This window comes from Kwoniella shivajii, chromosome 9, assembly GCF_035658355.1.
Source record: "Kwoniella shivajii chromosome 9, complete sequence".
In the NCBI taxonomy this organism is placed as follows: domain Eukaryota; kingdom Fungi; phylum Basidiomycota; class Tremellomycetes; order Tremellales; family Cryptococcaceae; genus Kwoniella; species Kwoniella shivajii.
The window spans coordinates 1,090,733-1,115,783 of NC_085916.1; the positions used below are offsets into that span (position 1 = coordinate 1,090,733).

Consider the following 25,051-nt stretch of genomic DNA (forward strand, 5'->3'; position numbering starts at 1 on the left):
CTAGCGGCTCATTGATATGATTCGACCGTACGGTGTTCCCAGCTGGTCTATCGACGATGTTCTGATGCTGATGTTCTGATGTTGATGTTTCTTCATTCATTACTGTAATGATGCTCTTGTGCCCATCTAACTGTTTGTTTTTCGTTCTCATCTCTCATCTCTCTCTCATCTTTCTCATCCAACCCCATAACAACCATTTCCTCAAATCCAAATTATCATCAGCTTATGGGAGTTTACCGAGAGAGTCACGTGACGCCCTCTGTCTTCTGCTTAAGTGAGTAACTCATATAATATTCATATAGCAAGTTAACCCCCATCATCAAACCTCCACCCCGGCTAAACTCTTTCCTTGCTCAGTGAGTTGCTCCTACCTCGTATCTACTCATTACGCGATCGAACTATTCTCATATAATCTCATCATCGTTTCTCGGTTCTCATCAACGGTATTGAACTCATACCCCATCGTTGGAAACTGATCGCTCCCGCCCAAACCTGGGCATCAAATTGTATCAAGTAGCTGAACATGCTGTACATCGCTTCTGTAAGTGGGACGAAACGATCCTCCTGATAGTTTAGATATCCCCTGCTAATTCATACATCTCCCATGATAGGCTCTCACACCTACTCCGATCCTCAATACCCTCAAAGTAAACGGACTGACAGGTCCAAACTCATGTTCTTTGGTTGTAGCTAAATCTGACAGAGTGGAAATATGGGATATCGAGCAGAAAGGACTAATATGCCAAACAGAATTGCAAGTATGGGGTAGTATAGTAGGGATCGAGAAAGTGGAGGTAGAAGTGAGTACACTGTCTTTCGTATGGAGGTTCCACCATGATCAGCACTCCATTGGTTCCGTATCGAGAAATAGCTCATGTTGATCTCTTGACAATAGGGAGCTCGCCCTCATCTGCTAGTACTTCTAGCTCCTCCCTCAGCCCATCTTTTACTACTAACATACTCTCCTTCCCCTTCTCCATCGTTAATCGTAACATCGTCTATACCTCTCAACCCACCGACTCCCTCATTGAGACAAGCAGAGTTCTTCAATTCCGTCATTGCTCATCAGAATGTAGCGTTGGTGAGCCTATGGGTCGGCGTGCTATCATGCATCGAGATGGAGATCGAGAAAGAGAAAGATGCCAAAAAGAGAAGAGCTAGTACGGCTGATATGGAAATTGAAGAAGGGAGAAGGTTGAAATTTAGAGATAATTTCAATATTAAGTGAGTTAGCCTGCATCTCCTCCCCTTGCTTAGGCTATATCTCATAGTTTGCAATCTCACTAATGGGTTTCCTTGGTTTAGTATCCGAGAACATAATCTCCTTCACTTATCGTTCCTTCCTGCACCACCGACTTCATCAGGTCCAATAGTCTCCTTCTTATGGTTATCAGCTACATCTGATCTATATCTTCAGGCTCGGACATTATCAATCACATCACATGCTTTTAACGATTTGTCAAGACCTGTAAATGTTGTTTCACCATTATCACCCAATTTGACAATAACGGAAGAAACAGATTTCAACCAAATTCAATTTTCTTGTCCTGCTGCCAGAAGAGTGTTACCCATTCCGTCAACAATAGGTGAAGATCTCTGCCTGATCGTAATAGGTGATGAACATAGTGTCTTGTATACTCTTGGTACTACACCTCAATCTCCAAGAGCTATAAGGAGATTGTCATCCGTTTCAGGGACTAATACAAGTCCAAGAGCAAGTGCTAGGAGAAGTCCTCAAAATGAAATGGTCAGTTCCGTCAATAAACGTAGAAAATCAAGTATGAACTCTCGTGCACCAGGCGGTGGTGCAGATCCGGCAAATGAAAGATGGGATTTGAAACCTGTTTGGAGGGTAAGACAAGGCTTCGGTACCATACTAGCGTAAGTCAGCTTACCACGACGTTAGCACATCGATGGCAAGCTGATGATCCTCTGCAATCAAATCAGGGCGACCGTTCTGGAAGCTCACTCAAGTGGCGCAAGTGCTCTGATAGGAGACGAGTGCGGAAGACTGACGGCCATAGGATGGGAATTCGAAAAGAATCAAGGGATACTGGAAGGCGCTACAGGCCAAAACGGGACTGTACATGTGAGGATAGTCGAGATGGGCACTGTGAGTGGAATTTATGGAGATAAGTAGCATAAAGGTTGACTTTTTCATCCCAATAACAGGCGTCTCCCCCTTCGTCCTTGACGTATCTCGATTCCTCGTACCTGTTCCTTTCGTCAGCAGCGGGTGACTCATCAGTTTTGAAACTGGTTTTACCATCTCCCAAACCAGGTCAATCTCAATCTCCAGTATCACCATCGTCATCTAGTGATCCTCGTTCGATACCGCGTAAAGGTAAAGGGCGAGCTAGAGACGAAACCGAGGAAGCAGCATGGGCAGTAATAATGGAAGAGGAAGGTAATGAGTTCCGCGGAGATGTCGATGTTAAGGAAAGATGGATGAATGTGGCCCCTGTTAAGGATTTCTGTGCCGTCAAAGAAGAAGGTGGCGGTCTGGTGAGCGAGCAACGTCAATCCATATCATGGCCGCAATTGACGTAGACATGTAGTCACATCTCGTCATATCCTCTGGCGCCTCCAATACAAACTCATTGCGAATCGTCCGAAGCGGTGTAGGGCTAGAAGAGGTAGTCAGCGTAGAAGGTATTGAAGGTATAGAAAGAATTTGGACATTGATCGATTCCTCAAAGTGAGATACTTTGCTTCTGTCAACAAAGACAGTCCAACTGATCATGGCTATAGCTCGTCTCGTCTCTTCGTCTCCACCGATTCCACAACCCTACTTCTGGAAAGTGAACCGGAAATATCGCTTGTGGAAACCGCTCAAGAGGTCTCGGCTACCTGTACTTTGGCAGCTGGCATGCTTCCTGCCACAGATATACTCATTCAGGTCTCGCCCACCAGCATAGCGTTATGGCTAGACGTCACATCCGGTCTTTCAGCGGGTTCAGTAGATGTAGACAAAAACACGGAGATAACCGCTGCTCAGATACATGGGTCTCTGATTCTGATCGGAAAGAGAGGTGGAGAGGTAGTTTTGTTTGAAGCGACTGCAAATGGGTTGAACCACATAGCGTAAGTCAGGTTCCGGGCTGCTGTACAGACCAATAGCTGAGGCTTTCTTCGTAGTGCGTTCTCTGTCGAAAGTGAAATCTCATCTTTATCGATCATCCAACTCGAAACTCTACCTTCACCTATCCTAGCTATCGGTACATGGTCAAATCAGATCCTACTGTACACCCTTTCGCAATCACAAAGCGGTTCGACAGCTCTTACCACAGTGAATGAGTCTTTCTTCCCCTCATCACTTCATTTGAAAGCCTCAGTTGGATCCTCGACTTCAACAAGCGGAATCCAACTGTTCGCTGGGTTGAGTGATGGTTCATTAGTCATATGTGACTTGGAGCCATCAGGACCCAACGGAGAAATCGTTGTCAAGAGTAAAAAGGCTTCTTCACTGGGTACCAGACCATTACTTGTCTGTCCCACGAATGGTCCCGATGTAGGAGGTGAAAAAGTCATTGGTGTAGGATTATCAGAGAGGATGTCAGTGATCTTTGAATCTGGAGATAGATTAGATTTCTCTTCTGTCAGTAGGAAGGTAAGTCACCATATCCAGACGCAATATCATTTCAGCTCAAGGGGGATTTCCACTGAGGATTTGGATCTATCATAGGATGTCGTGGCTGCTACATCGTTATCTTCACCTACATCAGGTGAAGTCATCGTGCTAGCTTCTAACACGGGAATATCATTCACGAAGGTCAATTCATTGAAGAAACTTTCTGTTCAAACCCTTGATTTGGGCGATAGATCAGCTCTAAAGATCGTAGTTCTCAACGAAAAACTGATCGCGGACGGAATCATTGTCAAAACCATGGATCAACAAAATGGTGAAATCCTACAGATGAGTGCTATTGAATTAAGAGATTCGGCTACTTTGACACGTAAGTAGAAGCGAATGTGCCTCGACCAGCAGGACTGGATGAATTCCTGAGCAAACGAAGTTCAAGCTAATGATTGTTACTATCGTTAGCACTCGCCGAAATACCGTTGAAAGAAAGGGAAGAAACAACTTCACTCTCATCGGTGCTTTTGAACGGACGCAACTACTTAGCCGTAGGAACAGCACTCTTACCTTCTGAAGAAGCGGATTATGACGAGAGTCTTGTCAATGTAAGACAGGGTAGATTACTGTTGATCCAATACGAAGAGAAGGGAAAAGACGATGAGTGGGAGTTGAAGATCATCACGGAAATCAAAGTTGATGGTCCGGTTTATGATATTGAAACGATCCATGGGTTCTTGGCTACTGCCACTGGAAGTAAAGTGAGTTCTATTGACCAAATTCAAACGAGGACTATCGTATCGTACATTCCGGGAGCACGGACGCGTTTACTCTCCTTGACGAGCTTGACATTTCAGAATCACATCTGACGCCTTTGTCGATACAGGTAACGATACATCGATTGACTCCATCGCCATCACCAACTTTGATCGAATTGTCCTCATTCTCATCCGCTTTCCTAGCGTCTAAACTTACGATCTCGCCATCGTCCAAAGATAATACTGAAGATAGGCTGATACTAGGCGACGGAATGAGAAGTATCATTCTTTTAAGTGTAGATGAAGGAGACGGCAAGATTTACGACGATACGAGAGATCTAGCTACGCATCAGGTCACAGCCTTAGGCAGGGTCCATGATGGTGGTGAAGGAGTGGTCATTTCCGATGTGAGTAGTTCATCGTCCTCTTATTGACGTCTGAAGGAAGATGGGGAGGTCTTTCCACCATTTACTTAGCAAAAGATAGTGCAAGCCGGATTACCCCTTTCGCGTATGAGTTCGAAAACCGTAATGATGCTGATACATTGCTCTCTCCCTGTATTCCATAGGGATATTCCAGTATCCTCACCTTTAGACTCAAAGAAGGCATAGAATCAGCAGCCGTTTTCGGATTACACGAAGAGATAACACGCTTTGTTCCTGGTGGGTCCTTTTCCTTCTATCAGTGCACCTTCTGTTTATCCAACCGCATCGAGCCACCAATCTATGACCTTTAGGATGTAGTATTCGATGCTAACATTATACGTGTAATAGGTTCACTGGCCCCACCAACATCAGCATCGGAGGTGATCATCCCCGATCAACTGTTCGCGACTTCGATAGGAAGAATCGGGATTATTGGAGAACTGACTTCTTCAGCGGCCAAAACATTAGATGATCTGCAAAGAAACTTGGATAAATCATGGAAAGGCCCCGGAGGAATTGGTTGGAAAGGTTGGAGAAAAGGTGGTAATGAGTTAGTAGGTAGGGAAACGGCAGGCTGGGTAGATGGTGATTTGTGAGTGTTGACAGGAATGGGAATTTCGATAAACGTATTACGAACCATCATTAACCCATTTCTGGTGGTGGTGTTAGTGTTCAAAAGTTCCTTGATACATCATTGTTCTCACCTGAAGAAAGCGAAAAGATTCTCAAAGGTTCGAACACCCACGAACAGGTTTCGAAGATCTCTTCGAGTGGAAAACAAGTCGCAGAAAGAGGAGATGTGGTCAGGGTCCTCGAAGCTGCTAGTGGGATGCACTAGTAGGCGGGCGGATGTCCTTATGAATAGACAAGTCTGTTAGGGTAAGACTGCGATAAGAAGGGTAGAAGTTATAAGTGCAGAATTATCAGCACTTATCTATTTATATATAAATATCTTTATAGGTCATGTAGTATACAAGGATAAAGTCAGCAACCGCATGTAACCTGTATTCGAAGTGATAAGACGTGAAATAGGTCAAAGGATCTGCAGAAAACGTTTCTAACGGTATACAAATGTTACATGCATTATAAAAATACTTGTCAGTCAGCATCGCATGTCTCCTCATTGCTTTGTAGTCAATCTTTCAGCTAATTCTGATAATGGTCCTTGAAACTCGTCCCAATTTACATTGATCACATCCAATTCACGCTGAGATTGTCCTTCGAGATTTGCCTCAGCTTTAGCCTCAGTTTCATCATCTGTGCCTCTCCACCACACAGCCCAATAGTTGTCTTCAACTTGACCAATCTTGTATTCCCATCCTATATCAACTGAATTTTTCCCATCTATCAATACTTTTTCTACTTTCGGATGTACGTCGCGTCCACCTCCCTCCCCCTCCCCCTCCCCACCCCCACTCTCACTGTCACCCGCCTGTTGAGTGGACGCGAGGTGAACTTCTATTCTTTCCAAACCAAAGGTGATTCCTTCTCCAACAGCTTTTGTGAAACCCTCTTTCAAAGTCCACATCCTCATCAACCTCTTGCATCTCTCGTCTTCACTCATGGGGATAGAAAGTGACTGTTTTTCAGACAAGGTAAGCTGATATGATATGCCTTCTTGTACTTCTGTAGGATCAGGAACAGGTGACATTATATCTATACCGACACAAGCTAGGGGTGAATGCGATCGGAGGATCGAAAATAAGATGAAGGATGATTCGTGGGTATTATTGAATTCCATTGGAGGATCTAAGATTGGTGTTGACTTTATGAATCAACAAGAATGAGGGTGATAAATCAGCCTTTGATTATTAAAAGTTGCTGTAATGATGAGAATATCTCTACCACAAGTCAAAGGTTGGAAAGGAAGGATATAATATATACAAACTCACCAAGATAGGTTTCCCTTTTCCTTTTCTACCGAACGTAGGCAATTCTCCCTCGGGGAGTAAATCATTTTGGTTTAAATACCAAGTAACGGTCAATCTCGCCACGAGAGATCTCAATGAATCAGCAGGTAATCGAAATCGTTTTAGGCGTCCCCTAGCAGGTTCTTCGACTAGAGTCGATAACTCATCAAATGTCTACATTTTCCAAGAGAACACAACAGCTGTCAGCGGATGATGAGTCAACAAGAACAAAGATGGTTTCCAAAGATATATTCCAAACGATCATTGATCGACTCACCTCTTCAGATATCGGTTCATCCGGTATCTTGATTGCGTATATTTTCATTCTTATTTCGCTATGTTTCACGAGTACCTGCACTGCTGAAGCTTCTTGAGTGTCAAATAGAAGGTGTTATGGTGTTGCGGGCTGAGATGAGATAGCAGAGAAACAAGTAACATTGTCATCCAACATCTCGAAAGTGGATCTTCGATGTGGAGGTCTTGGGGTCCCACCATTAGAGAATAACGAGAAGATGGGATGGTACTGTCCGCTTCGAAGTGAAAATTCGAGATAGTCCTTTGAATACATGCATGGAGTGCAACTTGGTACGATATATCATATGGATGCTTTCAAGTGATAGTCGCTATCTTGAACTGGTCAATCTTATTTGGACTAGCTGAATGAAGAAGGAGTAAACTTTGGGAAAATGGAAGACGATTTCGAAGATCTTCTACGTGACACGGAGGGTAAGTAAATGCTCAAACCATTTCGAAGCCAAGTTGCCTTGGTATGGAAGTGGTGTTTGGCATGATAGCTGATTTTTCTTTTTACTTCTGTTTCCACTTGGGATGGTGCAGATGTCGAGGTACGTAAAACCTTGTACTTTCTTACCCTCAAGCTTGGAGTGATTGATCCGGCGAGAATGAAGACTAATCAAAGAACGAGAATTTCAACTGGTTTGTTTTGCTGACTCAAAATTAAACATTCACAGTTTGAGAGTCCCGAAAAGCCTTCAACGGCTAAATTACCTCAAATCATATTGAACATTGATGAAAGATCTATCCCAAGTGCGAATGAATTGAGACTGGGTAAGAAAGTGTTTGATCTGGAAAAGGAGAGGGATGATCTATTGGTAAGTTTGCAGAGCTCATCCAAATCGTATTCTTGTACTTCATATGGACTGGACACTTGTCAATGAGCTATATGCCATACTCTGATGATCAGCAGAGGATGATACTACTTCAATGGAGTATTGTAATTTGATACTTTTTGAGAAATGTTGTCGTAGCTAATACCTTGTACTACTTCCCATCAAGGCCGAAATATCGTCATTGAAAAAGGTGGTATCACTCTCATCACACCCAACGATCCCTATCCCAATTTCTGATCCAACGACAACGAAAACGATAACGGCAACGACAACGACAACATCGATTGCGAATCCCTTCTCTACATCCTCACCTGCCGTGTCTAAAACAAATACGAACTCAAATGAACCTATTGAAATCCCACAAGCTTTAATACCGATATTATCATTACTTCGCAATCATATTGAAAAATTAACAAGGGATAATCAATCTTTGAGATATACATTTTTAGGGCCCAATCCACCTTCAAAAGGATCTATCAAAACCACTCAAACTCCTCAAATATCAACACCTCTCCCTATCCCTGTGCCCTCCAATGTCCCAACTCCGTCAATCGGCGTTGGGTCCACGAATCCGAGTTCAAATTCAGCTGCTAGTTCATCCAAGTTTACTTTGGATATCGATATGGCTTCCAAGATCCAGAGTCCAGGATTAATGTCTGCACCAACGGCTCAAATGTCCGGAGCGGGCTCGACGGGACAAACGAATCAGTCGTCTGGGCCCATACCAGCAAACACTGTAAATGATGAAAAGGGACTTCCAATTCAATTACAGCAACAACAAGTGGATTTGGAAAAAGTATTAGATAGAGTTAAAGAACTGATCAAAGAAAATGAAGAATTGGGTGAAATGGTACTGGAAGCTGGTAAGAGAGATGAAGAGAATTGGGAACAAACTTTAGAAGGTGAGTTGAATAAGTCAGCGAAAGCATACTAGACTTGCGACTTTTCACTTTGCATTCACCGCACGCATATCTATGACCTCTGTTCTATCAAGAATCAAGAAAGCTAATGTACGTTCACACGGATTTTATCTGTAGAATCGAGAAATGTAATAACATCATTAGAGTAAGTCTTGGAACTTGCATACTTGACATTGACTAACTCTTCTTGTTCACCTTTGTGCTTAGCTCTGACCTATCTCATCATTTGAACGTTGTCCAATCACTTCGAAAAGAATTATCAACGTACAAATCTCATTTCGGTTCAATACCAACTCCTTCTTCTTCTGCCTCTTTATCAGCATCAGCGTCATCAACGACATTATCGATTAATCCACCTTCCAAACATCCTCATGCGGCATCGTCAACCTCTTCGACACCCACTCGTCATTCTGGACCAAGGGATGATAGGCATAGGAACGATAGATCACGCCATGATCGAGATCGAGATCGAGAGTCCGATAGACAGTCAGATGGAGGAAGGAGATTCGATAATCCTTCGGCGGGACCTAGACATGGTTCTGGAAGAAGAGATGAAAGGCCTCCAGCTTCTAACGGTACGACCAGACAACAGGGCTCAGCATCAGGGTCAGGGGAGAGAGGAGGGAAAGGTGATGATAGAGCTTATAAGAGGAGAAGATAAGGACAGTAAAAAAGGACTTTGCGTTTGTCTAGATCAAATGTTTGATGAGGAAGATCAATGATGGACACAACTTTGTAACGCTGCGTCAAACGATGTTCGTTTTTAGATGGATTTGGCATTTCTTCTTGTTATATGCATGTCGTTTCCCGCCATTACCATCTGATATTGCACATGCTGTGACTGTGAATGGATCTTAACAAAGTCAAATTTGCGACTCCTTGATCAAAACGCAAAGCTTCCAGCACTCAAAGCAAAGCGTTCACCATCTTTTTCGGGAGAATTGACATACAGAAAATAATGCATGCCAATGAATACCAAGAATGTAACAACAAATGCAAACAATGGAAAAGATTATGCTAAAATGTACTGATATCCACCCTCTCCCTTACCCTCTCATTCAGGATTGGTATATGCTGGTATCACTTCTAATCACCTCTGATAACGTATGGCTCGATATGACCATTTCTCACTATCGTCCACCAGAATGCTCTCCAATGTAAGATCGATCCCTTCACAATAATACAAAAGGAATTATTAGCCTTATACGTCCTTTGATTCTATCTTCGGATGAGAAGATGAGAAGATACGGAGATGACTCACTTTCTCCCTTTTCATATTAACGGAACTTTGACCGCCATCTTGACTGAATTCATCACTATCTTTGATCTGAAATACACCTTGTACACTTTTCCCACCTGCAGGTTTATTTATCCTTATCAAACCTCTTTCGGCCGAAGATTGGATATTTGATTCTCCTACTTCTTCTTTCAGATAAGAATATAAGAGTTGGTATGACTGAGATGATGTAAGCCGTAACCAGAATCGAGTGGTTGATGTGTTCAATGCTCCTGATTGAGTCTGAAAGGGGTGGATATATCATGATCAGCTTTCTTTCTTTGCAAGTTTGAAAAGGATCGTATGTCCGAAGCCTCCAGGTCAATTTCGAAATGTCGTTTGGTCATGGTAATTCGACACGCAGAAACATTACGCCTGAGAGTGAACAAGCCATACTTACGATATTACCTGTCATTCTCATGAATTGCGATTCCTGTTGGTTAAACTGGCTTCCCCATTGACTCTCATTCTTCACTCTTTGACTGTGCATATCGAATTCGCGCGGATCAGCTTGCCAATCCGACCGGCTCTCGACTGAGTAGGCGTGTGGTACTTACCTAGCTGCATAAGCTTGGGAAGCAGAATTCGATATGATTGGATCCGCCACTTTCATCATACCACTCGAGACTAAACCGGATGTCAAAGCTTCCGGTATCTGTTCTCGACTCAATTGACTCGGTCTAAGGCCAAGATATAGTCAGCTGACATATCTCGGGATTTCGATACGGTCAACTCACGTCATACACCATGAATGGGATTTGATACCTGACATCGTTATTCTTTCATTTGGATCTACATTCAACATAGCAAGTAGGATTGCTACCGATTATTTGAAATGGCTCAGCTTCCGTTTGTCCCATGTACAATGAAGAAGCTGATACTCACATCTTGCTTGACCTCGAATCCTAGTCCATGGATCATACTGGAGCAATTCACCCGTTCGAAAAGCGCAAAATTCAGGAGAGGCATCCGAAGGTTCGTCCCACGGTGTATCTGATATAAGAGTATCAGCTCTGGATTCTATGCACTATCGTCCCAGTCCTATGGATAATTAAGGCTTGAATAAAGTCTCACTCACTCCCCACAAGTAAGGTGTAAAGTACGACACCCATGCCCCATATGTCAACAGGTTCAGCAGCGTATCCTTGTCCAGCTGGGTTACCTAGCTGAATGGAGAATATGGTATAATCAGCTTGACTCTTGATTCATGAATGTCATTTGTAATGTGCATCAGTAATAGTCGAACAGTGTCTCTCACCTCAGGAGCGACATAAGGTAGACTTCCACATCTACCACTCAATAATCTAGTTTTCCCCTTATGCCTGAAAACCGCACATAAACCGAAATCTGATATTTTCAGATTACCATTGGCAGCTAAAAGTAGATTTTCAGGTTTTAGATCACGGTGTGCGATCCCTCTGTCATGGATGAATTCCTATTGTGCCAAATCGTGAGGTCAGTATAAATCAGGCTACTTTTGATCTTTTGGTCTTTTGATCTTTTGAACTTGTATCAAGGAGAGGTGAAAAGGTGGAGAACCTACCATCCCAGAAGCTAATTGTGAGAAGTAAAATTTTGCCAAATCTTCCGGTACACCAATATCGGGCGCTATATATGAGTCATTTCATCAATGTCAACAACTCAACGGTTTCTGTTCTTGCATAATCTCATTCTCAATGGTCGTTGAAAGGGGATGAATGTACTCACCTATCTTATCAAATAAATCACCTCCTACAGCTAATTCCAATACCATATATAAACCAGGTACATAACCTGATTTTTCTTTTTCTCTTTCTACCACTTCTGAATGAATGAACTGTAAGATGTAATCGTTTTTCAAAGCTTTATGAACTTGTACTTCTTTTTGTAATTCTTTGATGTTTGGTGTACCGTAACCCAAAGTAGGTGATATAAATAAATTGATCACTTTACATGCTGCTACTGATGAATGTGTATCGTCTATTGCTCGAAAAACTCTTTGGAAATCAATCAGTGATTTGAAGACGATTAGCTCGGCAAAAGCGCTCCTGCTTCCATAGACTGGTCTTCTAGATAGCATCTTGGGGGACCAGGAAGGTATAGCACCTTTCTCTTGAACTCACTTTGAAAAACCTCCACCACCAATCTCCTCTCCTATCCTATATCCATGGATGACAGGATATCGCAGTTGGCTATGATGATCGTCGAGGTCCATGATCCGAAGTGTCTGATGAGATGCAAGGGGATTCTCGCAGAATGAGATTCCTCCCTGAAGTGTAAGCAGGCAAAGTGCAGTAGACAAGCAAGGTCGATCGAGTATGTTGAGTATATTTGAACTATGAAATAATAACAACGACATGAAGGCATTTTTCGAAAGATGACATCAACCGACGCGTTTCTGATCATTTATGGTACAGTCACTCGCGCCGTCCAGGCACCCAATCATGTGTCAGTCACGTGACATTCTTCATTGTTATCTTCTTCAGGTTCATGTAGCAGAAATCAAACGCTGATGGGATAGACCTCTGCGTGCAGCTTGAATCTCTGGTATCCTGTACATGTTTGACGATGGAAAGTCATCGACCATGCCTTCCCCTTCTTCAACTCAAGGAAATCATCAACCTAACAGTTCTATAAACACGCCTTCTTCTTCCGGTGCAACAAACCTCACTTCGGTGTCTTCAGGATCCTCTTTCAGCAATCTTGTCTTTCGTCGCATACCAGCAGAACGAACTATCCCCCTTCGACATCTAGTTTTATGGCCATCAATCTCAATTGAATTCCAACTAGTCCCATCTTATGACTTGTCTCAAGATACAATACATACAGGAGCTTTCCTCCCTTCTACACCGCACATCGAACAAGATCCTATTGGAATCTTGACATTGGCCATACAACCTTATTCTAACCCTTCGAGTCTACCCGTCAGCTTACAAGATCAGGATGTACATGTACAGCTACATAAGTTTGCCGTAAATCCATCTTGTCAAGGTAAATCAATAGGTAGACAACTTCTTGCTTATGCAATACGTCTACTTCGAGAGGTGTATTGTGGGAAAAGGGTGTTGCTTCATTTTGATGCAAGAGCCAACCAACAGCGCTTCTATCAGAATTGCGGGATGATAATACTAGATGATAATACCTTTGTGAAATATGGTCCGAACGGAGAAGGTAAAGGTGTGGAATATGTCAAGATGGGTAATGTAATCTAAGTGTTTATAATCAAAAATTGCAGATTTGGGAACAGTGGATATTCCGATACATGATAGAGCGTACATAAGGTGGCACCAGCACGCTTTCTCATGTTTCATAGAGATGATAAATATGATGATGAAGGACGATAGATGCGAAGTCGTACTTTACGATATGAACTGAACCAAACGATAGATAGATGATACATCTTGTATACATGTATATGTACGGATGCGAATAATACAATCACAAAGTCACAGATATTATCTCGAGCAAAATTGTGTATACTGATCATGGAAACCCTTCTCACAAGATATTCTTGCTTGTGTCAGCGATCCCCACTTTAGAAGTCCATGATCTCCATCACTTCCTCATCACCGCGGTACTATCAAATACTTCATGAGCGAAAAATCCTTCCAACACGTCTCGTTGAACTGTTAAAATCTTGAAAAAAATACTCACATCAAAGACTACCAATCTCTCACCATCCATGACTACCGTTTCCACTTCCTTTCTCAATTTCTTTTCTGCGTATATAAAAGGTAAATCTTTACCAGATCTGACTTCCTGATCTAGCGGACTTTTCTTTTTCAGGACAGTCTCTTCTGTGATTAGATATATACCATCCTTGTCACCATCAAATTTGATATCTTCGTTCGGTGTAGTTGCAGAGGATGTAGGTGGCGAAGTGGACGTTGATAATCCAAACATCAATCGATGTACTATCCCTCTCGGTGACTGAGGTGCCGAAGCTGTGAAATTGCTATCTCGTCTCGAGTATAGTTCTTGTCGTACACGTAATGGATCAAAATCGTATAGTCGAATGGTAGTTGACGACTCTGCTTCATGATGGTACGGCACAACATATCGTGATCCGTAGACATAACACACCCAAGCTGTGAGAGGAAGGTACAACATCAGCGATTGAAGACACAAATAGCAGACAAGGGTAATGGCCGGAACTTATCAAGATGAAGTACCTATTGTACTAGCACTCACACTGCTCAGGCTCATCGGGACCTATGAATCTTACTTTGTCCGCTATGGATTTCCATTTGATCACGGGAGCAGGTCTTGGGAAAGCTTGAACTAGCAAAGGACTTGTCGGAGCAGGTAAATAAGCTAAGAAGGTTTTTTTCAATGAAAACAAGACGAAATGAGGTCGATTATTCTGACCAAAAATCGCATTTAAGGGTTGACAGTAAAATTCCATTATGATTATACCTGATTCTGGATCAGGTATGAATTGTTGAGGATTCTCTTTTGGATGAGACGGGAATTGTGATCGTGGTGGTGGATCAGTTCGAATCGTCATTCTAGGTGGAGGTAGATCTTCGTCTAAATCAATGAGGAATTTAGGTAAATCAATTACTGCTATATGTGTTGGTGAATGTGCTGGTGGTAATGGTTCTCCTTCTTTGATCTGCGATGTAGAAAAAGGTGGGAAAGCATATATGTGTAAATGGTGTGTGAATATTAGATCTCTTGCATCTGCTAAATCATCTTGTATCAATGAATCGGGTCTTAGTCTTGTATGAACGGATGGAATCAAGAACGATGTTGGGGTGAGTAAGATGAATGATTCGAATGTTGATACGGCTGGAGCTTTCAATGTCTGCGAAGTGGTATATACGTCAGCTTTGATCGACCACTACGAGTCCTCGATAGATCAAGGAGATGACGACAAGGGAAATGATTGTCTCAGTCATAATCACTCACCAAAGCCATCCTCCCTGTGGTCCATTGCCAACCGACCAGATGATCTTTAGAACCACTACTATTATTCCTCAGGACATATAAACCATCATCACATATTTGGAAGCCCAAAGCTGATACTCTCGTATGGAGCGTTACTGGCCAGTCTAAGGTCGATTGAGCTGCCAACGGGTGAGGCTGGAATGTCGAAAGTGTGAGTAAGTGTATATGGAGAGTGGAATTTCGGGGGGATGTATGCCTATGATCGGATTGTGATGATTCATCAGGATTTTACATTGGAAAAGAGGAAAGAGAAAACCTATTATGAGTAGCACTCACCTAGTTTCAGCTACTACAAATAAATCTTGTCCTGGATCAACAGCGAAATCTTGCATATCAAAATCGAATTGATTTGTTCTTCTTATATCGTTAATCAGTTCATCTTCCCTTTCACCAACGATTATTTCTTCTTCTTCCTCCCCTTCATCATCCTTTTTTTTCCGCTTCTCTTCCATTTGATCTGATGAGAGATCCCCCTCCTGTTTATCATTATCAAATGAAGATCGGTCGGCATTGTTAGTAGATGTAGAGGGTAGATCTTCCCAATCATCTCTTTTTGATAATTCATAAACAGCAACTTGTTTTCCGATTTCCCTACTCCCTTCAAAAGGAGGTACATTTCTCAATAAAACACCTTCTAAATATTCATATAATCTACCTTCTGATTCTTGGAACTTGATTTGATTCTGGTGACTAGCAGAAGGTTTGGGTTGAAAATTCCTGAATCTGGTTAACCTTTCTCTTAGAGTGGACAACAATAGAGCTTTTGAAGGTGGAATATGATTTGGGTTATCCCTCGACGGTTTGATTGAATTTGGATTTAATCGTAATGAAGAACATAATAATGTGTAATGTAATGATATTGGAATTGATGTATTTAGAAGATCATTCAAACGTGTGCATACCTAAGGTGCATGGAAAAGATCAATAAGGTTCCAATGACTTGCGAATATGATTCAGATTATCGATATAGCTTCTGCTCTGGTATCATTTTTTACAGATCCCTCTGAACACGATATCTCTCGCCTATTCCCTTTGTCTTTAACAACGTTCGTGGGCTTCTATCCGTACGATATCATTCACGATGACTGGTGTTCTCTTGGCCCACGCCTCTCCCACCATTCTCCTCCACATCCTGCCAAAACGTCATGACAACTCCTCTTACCGCGCTGAAAACAGACGAGCTAGCTATAACTCACCCTAAAGCATCTACTCAGCGTCACTCGATCTAATCCCACCATGACCCTTTCAAGCAATTCATCAGGTAAAGCGAACAACCAATTTATCCCACTACTATCTGGAGTCTCGTATGGCATAGTCAGCTTGTTCCCGAAATATGATGAAGGTGTTGAAGCACCCGAAGACGAGGTTGAAACTGTCGTTGATCCATTGGGGGAGAATGACGCTCTGCGCATTCGAAGTCTATCTATCATCGACATGATAGCTCGTATCTAATGGCGAGCGTGTTGGACGGATGACAGGACGAGTAAAGAGTCAACCTGACTCGAGTCGATTAGGGTTAATGAAGGAAATACTGACAAGTCGCGATGACTAAAGATGAGATTTGGGAAATCAAAGGTAAATTTAACCCGGTTATTATGGCCTTGTCGAAAAGTAATCGTGGCAAAGAGTTCAATTTGCGCATCAAGTCGTATATTGCTAGCATTCCTGAAGATACAGTCAATGCATAATATACAGAATGGATAGTGAATTGCCTTTGCGTAGATGCTTATTGGTATGATACATGTGGAATAAACCCCTTGATGTGATACAACAACCCATACGCTAAATTGTATACTGATCTCCTCCTTGTCTGGAGCAATTACCACTATATCCGAAGATCAGTATCCCCGCCTGGTGAATATCTCACAGCACTCACAAAAGTCTCATCACGATATTCCACTATAGCAGGTAGACCTTTCTCTCTCCGGCGAGCTTTCTCCGCTGACCATTTCTCGAACCTACAGCAGTTGAGGATAATCAGCTATTTTTGTTTCGGACATTTGCAAGCGACATTGGACATACCATTTCTTCATCTTCGCTCGACTGTATTCGAAACATGTATTAGCAGCGTTCAACTAAGGGAGCAGTCATAAACTGTTGTACTGACCTCTTCTCATTCCCCACATTGACAGTCGCAATCATTTTCAGATCAGCTCCAGGCATTGACAGTGCAAAACAGGTTAATTCCGTGAAACTCGAGTGTTCAGAGTAAGGTACGCCTGGACGATGCAGTAAATCAACTTCGGCCCGCACCAAATTCAGAAATCTCTGAAGCTGAACTACAAATGATGCTACGGAAACGATAATACTCACCAAACAACTGGAACGTCCTACAACTACCCCTCATTTCCTTCAGATCCCTCTCACTGAACCATCTAGCTTGATCCCTCTTGATGACGGTGTTCACATCAGGTAACATGTCTGTTCCAGCAGGAGGGGAATACGTCCATCCTGTAGGTCTAAAAGCTAATACTCGGTCGAAATGGGGATGTAATCGGGCGAGATACGGTTGCATGCGATCTAATTGAATATTGCCGAGGGGAAGAAGATGGACTTGAGACTGTAAGAAAGCTGTATAAGCATCTCGATCAATGAGGATGCTTTCCGCACTACTTACTGAAATAGGGTCAGTACTCAACATAGAATGCAATTCAGGGTCTGTCTGACATAGAAGAATGCCCTTCTTCCTAGGGTCGGCATAAATAGTAGAGCCGAGAGCTTTTGCGACAGCTTTGACAATCCTCTCTTTACCTATCGAGTAAGTACCCATAACCACCAAAGTTCTGCCTTTAGGCTTGAGATCACCCATTTCCTTCAACTCATCCTTGACTTCGTCCTCTTTCTTGACGAGCCAGCCGGCCATCATAGCTTTTGACCGTTCGGCTAATTCTTCAGGATCAGTTTTGAGTTCTTGACCTTCTTCAGCTTTGATGTATACCTTAGGCTTCATGACTTCGAAATCTGGAGCATCCGGTGAGATCCCTACAACGATTTTTCGAGCAAGTGAAGCGCAAGCATTGATGACTTGCGGTTGAGGAGGGAAGCAGTATTTGGGATTGAGGTAGGTCGTATCGAGATAGCATGTGTGAATAGGTGCTCGTGCTATATCTGGATGGAGGACCATTTTAGGATTTCTGGGATAATAGTTGGCATAAGCTCAAAGGACTTTTGTATAGGATGACAACGATGAGTATCGACTTACGCTCTAAAATCACCACAATGGAGGTATCTGAAGATTCGCTTGCTTCCTACATAGGGTGATTTGAAGCCGGAATCACCCGCATTGACTGTTTGAGGTCCTTCAAAGAGAAAAATAGATGAGCCCGGACCTATATTGGGATCAGCTGGATACTGGCCTGGTATGCACATTTCAGCTTACAATGATTAGCTTCGATGGGCATCACTGTCACTCCGCCAGTATTTGGCATCACAAATGGTATGTTATCCGGCAACCCATGCTAAGAAGATACCTCATCATCAGCCCGTACACGGCGGATCAGTCGTAAAACACGAAACTTACGACCCATTTTGGTTCCACCCCTAGCATATGTACTATAAGATTCGCTGTGGTTTGCGAACAATATATCGGGCCATGAGTCCAACTCTTCGACAAGTTGGTATAATGATCGGAATGTGCATGTCTATACACAATTGCCATCAGTCTCAAGGGCCAGAATGTGCTATGTGAGAACTCACGTAAGGAGATAAGCCGTAACTTTCGGTATAGCACCGTATCTGAACGCGTCTACAGCTACTGGCATTCCAGTCATGACCTAAATCAGATTGATCAGCTTGACTTGATGGTGTTTTGATTGACTTAAACATACTTTGTAGAACGGTGCTTTCCTTCTTCCTATAAATCGTTTTCCATCCCTTTTCAGATCTGCTTCGGCATCTTTCCATTGATCCCTTTCTTTGTGTCCACTCATCAGTACCGAGAAAGCGTTGGGACCTTTTGTGATTGGTTCAGGTTCTGGTGAAGGTGATTGTTCTGTTGAGAATGATGCGTACGACGATACTGGACGAGACTTTTTTGACGATTTCGGTGAAGATGTGTCAAGACATGAATTTATATGTTGTTCGGCGACCTGAAGACATAGGGATTGAACATTCGTCAAGGTTCAGAACCAATTGACTGAAATTTCGAGTAAGGTAAACTTACAGTATCCACTTTACCTTTGAGCGATTTTCCACAAACGGGACATTCCGTCATGTTTTTCCCCTTGGGTTGATTTCTACTTCTTGATCTGTTGATAGGTTCCGATATTATACTGCCTTCATCATCGCCTTCACCATCTTCGTCCATTCCCATACCTTCGTCTTCAGGTTCTTCCCATTCTTCAGCCATGTCGAAATCGTCATCACCTTGATCAAACTGTTTTCGCGGTATATCTCCTTGAGGAATTTGAGGTTCAATGGTCTCTTGTATTTGCTGTTGATCGACTTCCATGTCAATACCTGAATCATCATTTTCGGCGTCATCACCTTCTTCAGGATCTTGTGTCCTATTGCCGTCTTCATCCGAAGGTGGAATCCCATCTTCACCCTCATCATCGTCACCTTCATCTCCGTCAAGCAATTCACCAACATTGATCACTTCTGGCCATGTTGCAGGTGTCTTGAATCCTGGATAACCAGGGAATGGGAGTGGTATATCGTTTTCGTTCTCTTTCTCCTTACTCGCAGAAGGTCCAGCTCCGAGAGATATAGCTGTTAATTTCCTTTTCTTCATTATTGGACTGATTTGATAAGGGGAGGAAACAGGTAATATATCTTCATCATCACTGATCACCACTGGATCTTCTATGGACCCAAATAAAGACTTCGGTCTACCTTTCCCTTTCCTGTCATGTAAACTGGGCTTTACATCTTCGACTTGGACGAAAAGTTCATTTTTTGACGCGCTGGACGTTCGACGAGGAGTCGGTGTTTTGGAGAAGAAGGATAAGATGTTTCCGCTGTTATTTGTGGGTGATTGTTTGGGAGCTTTGGTGGTTCCTCGAGCCATATCGAAGGGTTCTCATCTGTTATTTGTGTTTTTCACTCATCTCCCACTATCCATTATCCCTATATAGAAGAGACAGTGAACAAGTCAGAAGAGAGCAATCGATCCTTTTTCTCTCTCGATGACGGGTAATACCAGGCTCAGGAACGGGTCATACAAGTACAGTCATCCTCCAGATCACGTGACGACCGTCCTTTTTTTTTGCCACCCGACCACGTGTATCGATGCTTTTTCCAGATATTTTATGGGAAATCCCATTGTTTCAACTTTTTTTGGGATACAACTTTGACATCCATGATTACTGAGAGATTACTTTGCTCGCTGCAAGATCATATACACATATACACCAGTCACATCATTAAAGCAACATGCCAAGACCCGCTCCCACAGCTGAAGATACTGAGGAAGTTCTCTTGTCAGCTCGATATGGAGAATTAGATGAGATAAAGGAATTCGTGGAGAAATTCGGTGCCGGGCCATTAGTTGAAGCTAAAGATGAAAGAGGAAATACCATTTTACACATGTGTTGTGGAAATGGTCATATCGGTGAGTCATCCGCTCAAATATGACTAGGGTGAAACGTTGTCAGAACCGCAATGAAGCTTCAGCTAATCCATTCCTTTCAGACGTATTAAACTACCTTATTCCCCTAATACCCAAAGATCTATTGTCACGTACCAACGAAGCCGGTTCTCCACCACTTCATTGGGCAGTATCGAATAACCACATTGCTTGCGTCAAGGCGTTAGTCGAATTACCGGAGGAACAAGGTGGTGGTTTACCTCTACTCAAGGTAGGTTATTTGAGCTTCGACTTCTTTTCAGTGTGCAATCATCTTGTACTGACGTTTCGTTGATCTCAGCAAACAAACGCATCAGGGAGAGACGCATTCACAGAATCGATATTCGCCGGAGAAGGTAAAGAAGAAGTTTCAGGCTGGATCGAAGGATATCTCTACAAGGTGGAGGGAGACGACGAGGAAGACGAGCAAGTGGATAAAGATGCTACTGTAGAAGAAGGAGATGGTGAGATCAAAGTTATAGAAGGAGATAAGATGGTCAGAGAAGAAGCTGAGAAAGTAGATGAATTAGCTGAGAAAACTCAAGGTGTAGAGATAAAGGAATAGATCTCACACGGAAGGACGAGACAAATATACTTGAATTGTATGTATCACTTGCATTGATTTTTCACATCTGCTCTTATACTTATGGTCATAATCATGGGGGTTTCACGACCTTTGTCCTCACGCTATTGACTTGTGAGATTCACGCAATCATTACAACCAGCTTTCGATTTAGTAGCGCGACTAAATAGTGCTCTCTTCTATCTTGCGGGAAATTCACACAAAGCCGTGTGAATTCCGCCTGCAAAGTGATCATTGCGTGTATTGCAAGGCTTAAATCCAGAGGTTATCAACCATTAACGTTCCATTATACATAATTTATGTCCTTCAACGAAACAGGCCCGGTCAGTTCAATTTTTCGACGGAAACGAACATAATAGCTCAGGCATGTTACTCACCCCACAGGATATTGATTTTATAAAATGCTCAAAGCGCTCGAAGTCGTATTCTGATTTTTCAGTAATACAGATTGAGTCGACCATTCGGTTCCACCGATTCTCGCTCATTCGAAGACTTCACGCGTCATGCTCAGTCATTGTAGTATGCGATGTACTGTACTTGAAAGGATCTGCTGATAATACATGACGTTCTCTTCCTTCCTTTGTATCGTCGTCTTCTGGTTTCTGATATGAGCTCTCTGACAACATTCGTGTCACAATGATCTACAAGCATATAAAGCATGAACTTCTTGACCACTCATCTTCATCCCTGTACTTTGACATCTGGGGTTTAGCATATAAGATTATTATTCACCATGTCCACTTCATCTAACGCCGGCACACAGATCGACATCGAATCTAGGCCCCTGGACACCGCAGGCGAAAGGTTGCTTTCGCCAAGTGAGGACGACGAGTCCACCTGGACAAAAGCTTCTCATGTGCTATCGTTTCTTACCGCGCCTCAATCAGATACAAGTCCCGGAGATTTACCTGTAGATGACGGACCTCTAATTCCCATTGAGGATTATCGATGTTTTCGCCAAGGTCTCACAGACCCTGTCACTTTGACCATAACTCCAGCAGTGTTCAGTGGCACCACTATTGACACTGAACAGGCTATCAAAAGCGTCGTCCAAGTGACCAATTTCTTCTGCAATCATCTATCAAGATGCTATCCAACAAGCAACAGTGATCAATGTCCCAAAGTCAATGGAAAGGTCGGTCGTCAGTACGATTTTACCTTGAACTCACTGCCCGTCGATGTCAAAACCGCTCTTTGCCAAGGGAAACTGTTAGACAAGTTCCGCTCTATCGAACTTACCATGAAACCTAGGGGAGATCGTTTATTAGATTCCTTCAAAGAGGCTCACAGAGGAAATACTGATGTTACTAAACAGGGAAAACTCATCGCTGTTCCCGCCCATTCGGTATCGGGGGGATTTGGTGAATATGATTTCCAGTACACATCATCGCGAACCAGCACCGAGCTTGATTTGACATTCAACGTAGATTCGCCAAATACTTGTGCAGTCGCTGGAAGGGATGATACCGCAACTAGGGATGAACTTGGAAGTTTGGTACAAGATCGGACCTTTTCAATGACTGGAGTGACATACCTGATTGTCAGAGGAACGGGAGTGAACGATGCGTGGGAAAATCGTATGGAGGCGGATCAGCGCGAGCGTGAAGCGGCTGCTGACGAAATCTACGCGCGTGAGGCGACACATTCATCGCCCGCAGAAACAGCGACAGAGCTAGGAATAAGATACTTGGCGGAGCAGCTTGAGGCATTGCGCCCACGCCTTTATGGACCTGGACGACCTTGATACCTGTGATTTGCACTAAAGCATGGAAGTGGGACTTGATACTTTATCTCGTTTCTCCTCCCATACTCTGTCCAAGTCATTTTCTCTTTCAGGTATATCATAATTCTTGACACCATCTCTTTCTTTCATAAATCCCTACAAAGTGTTCTTGTAGATAGACTTCGGATCCTGTAGGTGGTTTGTGCTTTCTCTTCCACTTCATAGCCTTCCTTCAGATGAATCAATACTTTTATATAGTGAAGTCTTATATTGCCCCCTTATCTTCCATCAAACAACCTAGAGGCGAATAGCAGCACGGAAATGTGATTATTGTATCATGACGTTTATTTCATGTATATATGAGCGATGAATGAGGTAGTTCCACAACTCTCCGCTTCCAAAATGATTCTCACCAGTGTTAGTACATGGGAATTCAATAGGTGCTAGGTCCCAAGATCTCAAAATGCGACTTGAACCAACTAGCCAGATCATTTTTGAGTTAAAATGAGCAGTAAATCCCGTTCTTCACTATTTGTCATGATCGTGCATAAGCAGCTACTGTAATCTTACCCGAAGTGAATTGACCAAAAGGAACGAGATTCAATCCGCGGAATCCGGGTTGAACCAGTTTACACTGAGACACGAAAAGGTCATTCATTACTTGAAATCTGTCTTGCTCTGTCTGGTTCAAGCCTTCGAGACCGGTCATGATTCGGCAGAATTGATGACTATCATTGCGTGTACAGAGTATGGCAAGGGTTACGCTCACAGACTGGTACTTGATTCAATGGAGAACGGTCACGTCCTTTCGTTAACAATCGCTGTCAATTTATTCTTTTAGCTGGAACGAAGGCCAAAACAGAGACATGTCACCTTGGACGTAAATCATCTACTACTAAGGTGGCTGCAGGTCCACTTGTCTTGATTATTCACCAACTTATGTTCATCAGTCATCAGACCTTCCAATAATACTACCTCTTTCCATCATCTCACGTATAGAGAATATGTCAGAAGAAGACGCATGTCCTCTGAAATTCTCGGCCTATCTCAATGATGGTTGGGCGACATCTTTACTGAGAGCAACCGAAAACCCATCCACCAGTCGAATTACTCGTCGCTTGTCCCTGAACAGACCATCAACATCTATCAAATCAGCTGATGTTGTAGATGGATCCTCCAATGATACCGTGCCGTTCGAAGACCATCCAGCTTTCGACGGATCCTCAAAGTCAGATATTGCTTTTCGCATTCGACCAGAAGACATGAGGGAAATGACAGAGGATAGGAGTAACGTCACTAAGAGTACTTTACAAGGTTTTTATGTGGTTGAAAAACATATCGGTAAACATCAAGGGATTTCTGAATCCATCAATCCAGTTTCAAGTTCTTCATCCCCATCTCCAGAAAAGACTGAAATGGAATCGTATCATCTTCATATATTCACTCTCGCCGATCCTGCGACCAGTGATGCTGATACGAAGAAGCTCGATACTGGAGACGATATATTCTCCCATCTCAAACAGACCGATCCATTCTCCAATTTCGATACGATCGGCTGCAACGTCAGAATGAAGGAGGGGGTTTTATGTACTTCGATCTTGACTGATAGATTCACTAACGATTCCTAAATACGTTACGAAGGACAAATTGATGAGTATCCCTGCTCAAGATTTTCCACCACCTATCGAAGATCAATGTATGAAATACGTTTCACAGAAGTTCACAAGCGAATTTGACTTCAACTTCAAGTTCGAGTCGAACTTGACCCAGACGAAAGAAGGAGAACACACCGCAGATTCAAAAAGTCGGCTGGGAAAGATGTTAGACGATAGAACAATAAGCGCCACGGGAGTGTCTGTTCTAATCGCAATAGCAAGACAGGCTGAGATAATGAGATCTGAGAGTTAACTTAGGGAAAGAATTGTTCAACCTGTATTACCCGCCACCAGATTGAGGTTTGAGGCAAGTATGATTTACGCAGCTATGCATGGGTATGACTGATGTATCAATCGCTCTTCCTTCACATTGAATCAGTTCTCCCTTTCTCCCACAAGTCGAGAATCGGCATGTCCTGCATCGTCATCGCACTCGGCAAACAATATGTATAGTACTTGAAAGGATGATCTCATGATAATCAGAGGCTTCTTCTTTCCTTTCTTTCGTTGTCTTCTCCAATGACGATCTTAGTTCAGGTATAAAATCATTCCGTAGTTCTTGACAAATATGTATATAAAGCATGATACGCTTTGTCAAG

General features: G+C 42.9%; 10 protein-coding genes across 10 annotated transcripts; 6 read left to right on the top strand and 4 right to left on the bottom strand.

Moving 5' to 3' along the window:
* Positions 1 to 523: 523 nt before the first annotated feature.
* IL334_006733 (uncharacterized protein) lies at positions 524 to 5,598 on the top strand (the record flags this gene model as incomplete). The annotated part of the gene is made up of 15 exons (XM_062938430.1): positions 524 to 541; positions 612 to 800; positions 896 to 1,224; positions 1,306 to 1,881; positions 1,948 to 2,113; positions 2,173 to 2,505; positions 2,559 to 2,698; positions 2,752 to 3,084; positions 3,139 to 3,610; positions 3,686 to 3,956; positions 4,046 to 4,338; positions 4,464 to 4,742; positions 4,904 to 4,997; positions 5,109 to 5,352; positions 5,430 to 5,598. 15 exons carry the CDS (start codon positions 524 to 526, stop codon positions 5,596 to 5,598), a joined length of 3,906 nt encoding a protein of 1,301 aa, XP_062794481.1.
* Positions 5,599 to 5,880: 282 nt separating this feature from the next.
* On the bottom strand, positions 5,881 to 6,995 carry IL334_006734 (uncharacterized protein; the record flags this gene model as incomplete). The annotated part of the gene is made up of 4 exons (XM_062938431.1): positions 5,881 to 6,122; positions 6,183 to 6,525; positions 6,653 to 6,844; positions 6,948 to 6,995. The coding sequence occupies 4 exons, from the start codon at positions 6,993 to 6,995 to the stop codon at positions 5,881 to 5,883; spliced, it is 825 nt and encodes a 274-aa protein (XP_062794482.1).
* Positions 6,996 to 7,356: 361 nt separating this feature from the next.
* On the top strand, positions 7,357 to 9,381 carry IL334_006735 (uncharacterized protein; the record flags this gene model as incomplete). Its single annotated transcript, XM_062938432.1, has 6 exons — positions 7,357 to 7,396; positions 7,508 to 7,515; positions 7,642 to 7,782; positions 7,967 to 8,702; positions 8,838 to 8,865; positions 8,928 to 9,381. The coding sequence occupies 6 exons, from the start codon at positions 7,357 to 7,359 to the stop codon at positions 9,379 to 9,381; spliced, it is 1,407 nt and encodes a 468-aa protein (XP_062794483.1).
* A 425-nt stretch (positions 9,382 to 9,806) lies between these two features.
* Positions 9,807 to 12,190, bottom strand: IL334_006736 (uncharacterized protein; the record flags this gene model as incomplete). The annotated part of the gene is made up of 11 exons (XM_062938433.1): positions 9,807 to 9,890; positions 9,982 to 10,239; positions 10,397 to 10,478; positions 10,554 to 10,676; positions 10,734 to 10,815; positions 10,882 to 10,989; positions 11,075 to 11,162; positions 11,255 to 11,431; positions 11,540 to 11,604; positions 11,704 to 11,972; positions 12,099 to 12,190. 11 exons carry the CDS (start codon positions 12,188 to 12,190, stop codon positions 9,807 to 9,809), a joined length of 1,428 nt encoding a protein of 475 aa, XP_062794484.1.
* A 343-nt stretch (positions 12,191 to 12,533) lies between these two features.
* Positions 12,534 to 13,187, top strand: IL334_006737 (uncharacterized protein; the record flags this gene model as incomplete). The annotated part of the gene is made up of 1 exon (XM_062938434.1): positions 12,534 to 13,187. One exon carries the CDS (start codon positions 12,534 to 12,536, stop codon positions 13,185 to 13,187), a length of 654 nt encoding a protein of 217 aa, XP_062794485.1.
* Positions 13,188 to 13,510: 323 nt separating this feature from the next.
* IL334_006738 (uncharacterized protein) lies at positions 13,511 to 16,361 on the bottom strand (the record flags this gene model as incomplete). The annotated part of the gene is made up of 6 exons (XM_062938435.1): positions 13,511 to 13,552; positions 13,630 to 14,063; positions 14,167 to 14,782; positions 14,887 to 15,121; positions 15,202 to 15,827; positions 16,122 to 16,361. The coding sequence occupies 6 exons, from the start codon at positions 16,359 to 16,361 to the stop codon at positions 13,511 to 13,513; spliced, it is 2,193 nt and encodes a 730-aa protein (XP_062794486.1).
* Positions 16,362 to 16,750: 389 nt separating this feature from the next.
* Positions 16,751 to 19,933, bottom strand: IL334_006739 (uncharacterized protein; the record flags this gene model as incomplete). Its single annotated transcript, XM_062938436.1, has 11 exons — positions 16,751 to 16,883; positions 16,948 to 16,968; positions 17,033 to 17,144; positions 17,239 to 17,485; positions 17,543 to 18,059; positions 18,128 to 18,254; positions 18,305 to 18,383; positions 18,446 to 18,566; positions 18,622 to 18,698; positions 18,753 to 19,013; positions 19,088 to 19,933. The coding sequence occupies 11 exons, from the start codon at positions 19,931 to 19,933 to the stop codon at positions 16,751 to 16,753; spliced, it is 2,541 nt and encodes an 846-aa protein (XP_062794487.1).
* Positions 19,934 to 20,298: 365 nt separating this feature from the next.
* Positions 20,299 to 21,056, top strand: IL334_006740 (uncharacterized protein; the record flags this gene model as incomplete). The annotated part of the gene is made up of 3 exons (XM_062938437.1): positions 20,299 to 20,476; positions 20,557 to 20,723; positions 20,793 to 21,056. 3 exons carry the CDS (start codon positions 20,299 to 20,301, stop codon positions 21,054 to 21,056), a joined length of 609 nt encoding a protein of 202 aa, XP_062794488.1.
* Positions 21,057 to 21,807: 751 nt separating this feature from the next.
* IL334_006741 (uncharacterized protein) lies at positions 21,808 to 22,818 on the top strand (the record flags this gene model as incomplete). The annotated part of the gene is made up of 1 exon (XM_062938438.1): positions 21,808 to 22,818. One exon carries the CDS (start codon positions 21,808 to 21,810, stop codon positions 22,816 to 22,818), a length of 1,011 nt encoding a protein of 336 aa, XP_062794489.1.
* Positions 22,819 to 23,801: 983 nt separating this feature from the next.
* On the top strand, positions 23,802 to 24,425 carry IL334_006742 (uncharacterized protein; the record flags this gene model as incomplete). Its single annotated transcript, XM_062938439.1, has 1 exon — positions 23,802 to 24,425. One exon carries the CDS (start codon positions 23,802 to 23,804, stop codon positions 24,423 to 24,425), a length of 624 nt encoding a protein of 207 aa, XP_062794490.1.
* Between the last annotated feature and the right edge of the window lie 626 nt (positions 24,426 to 25,051).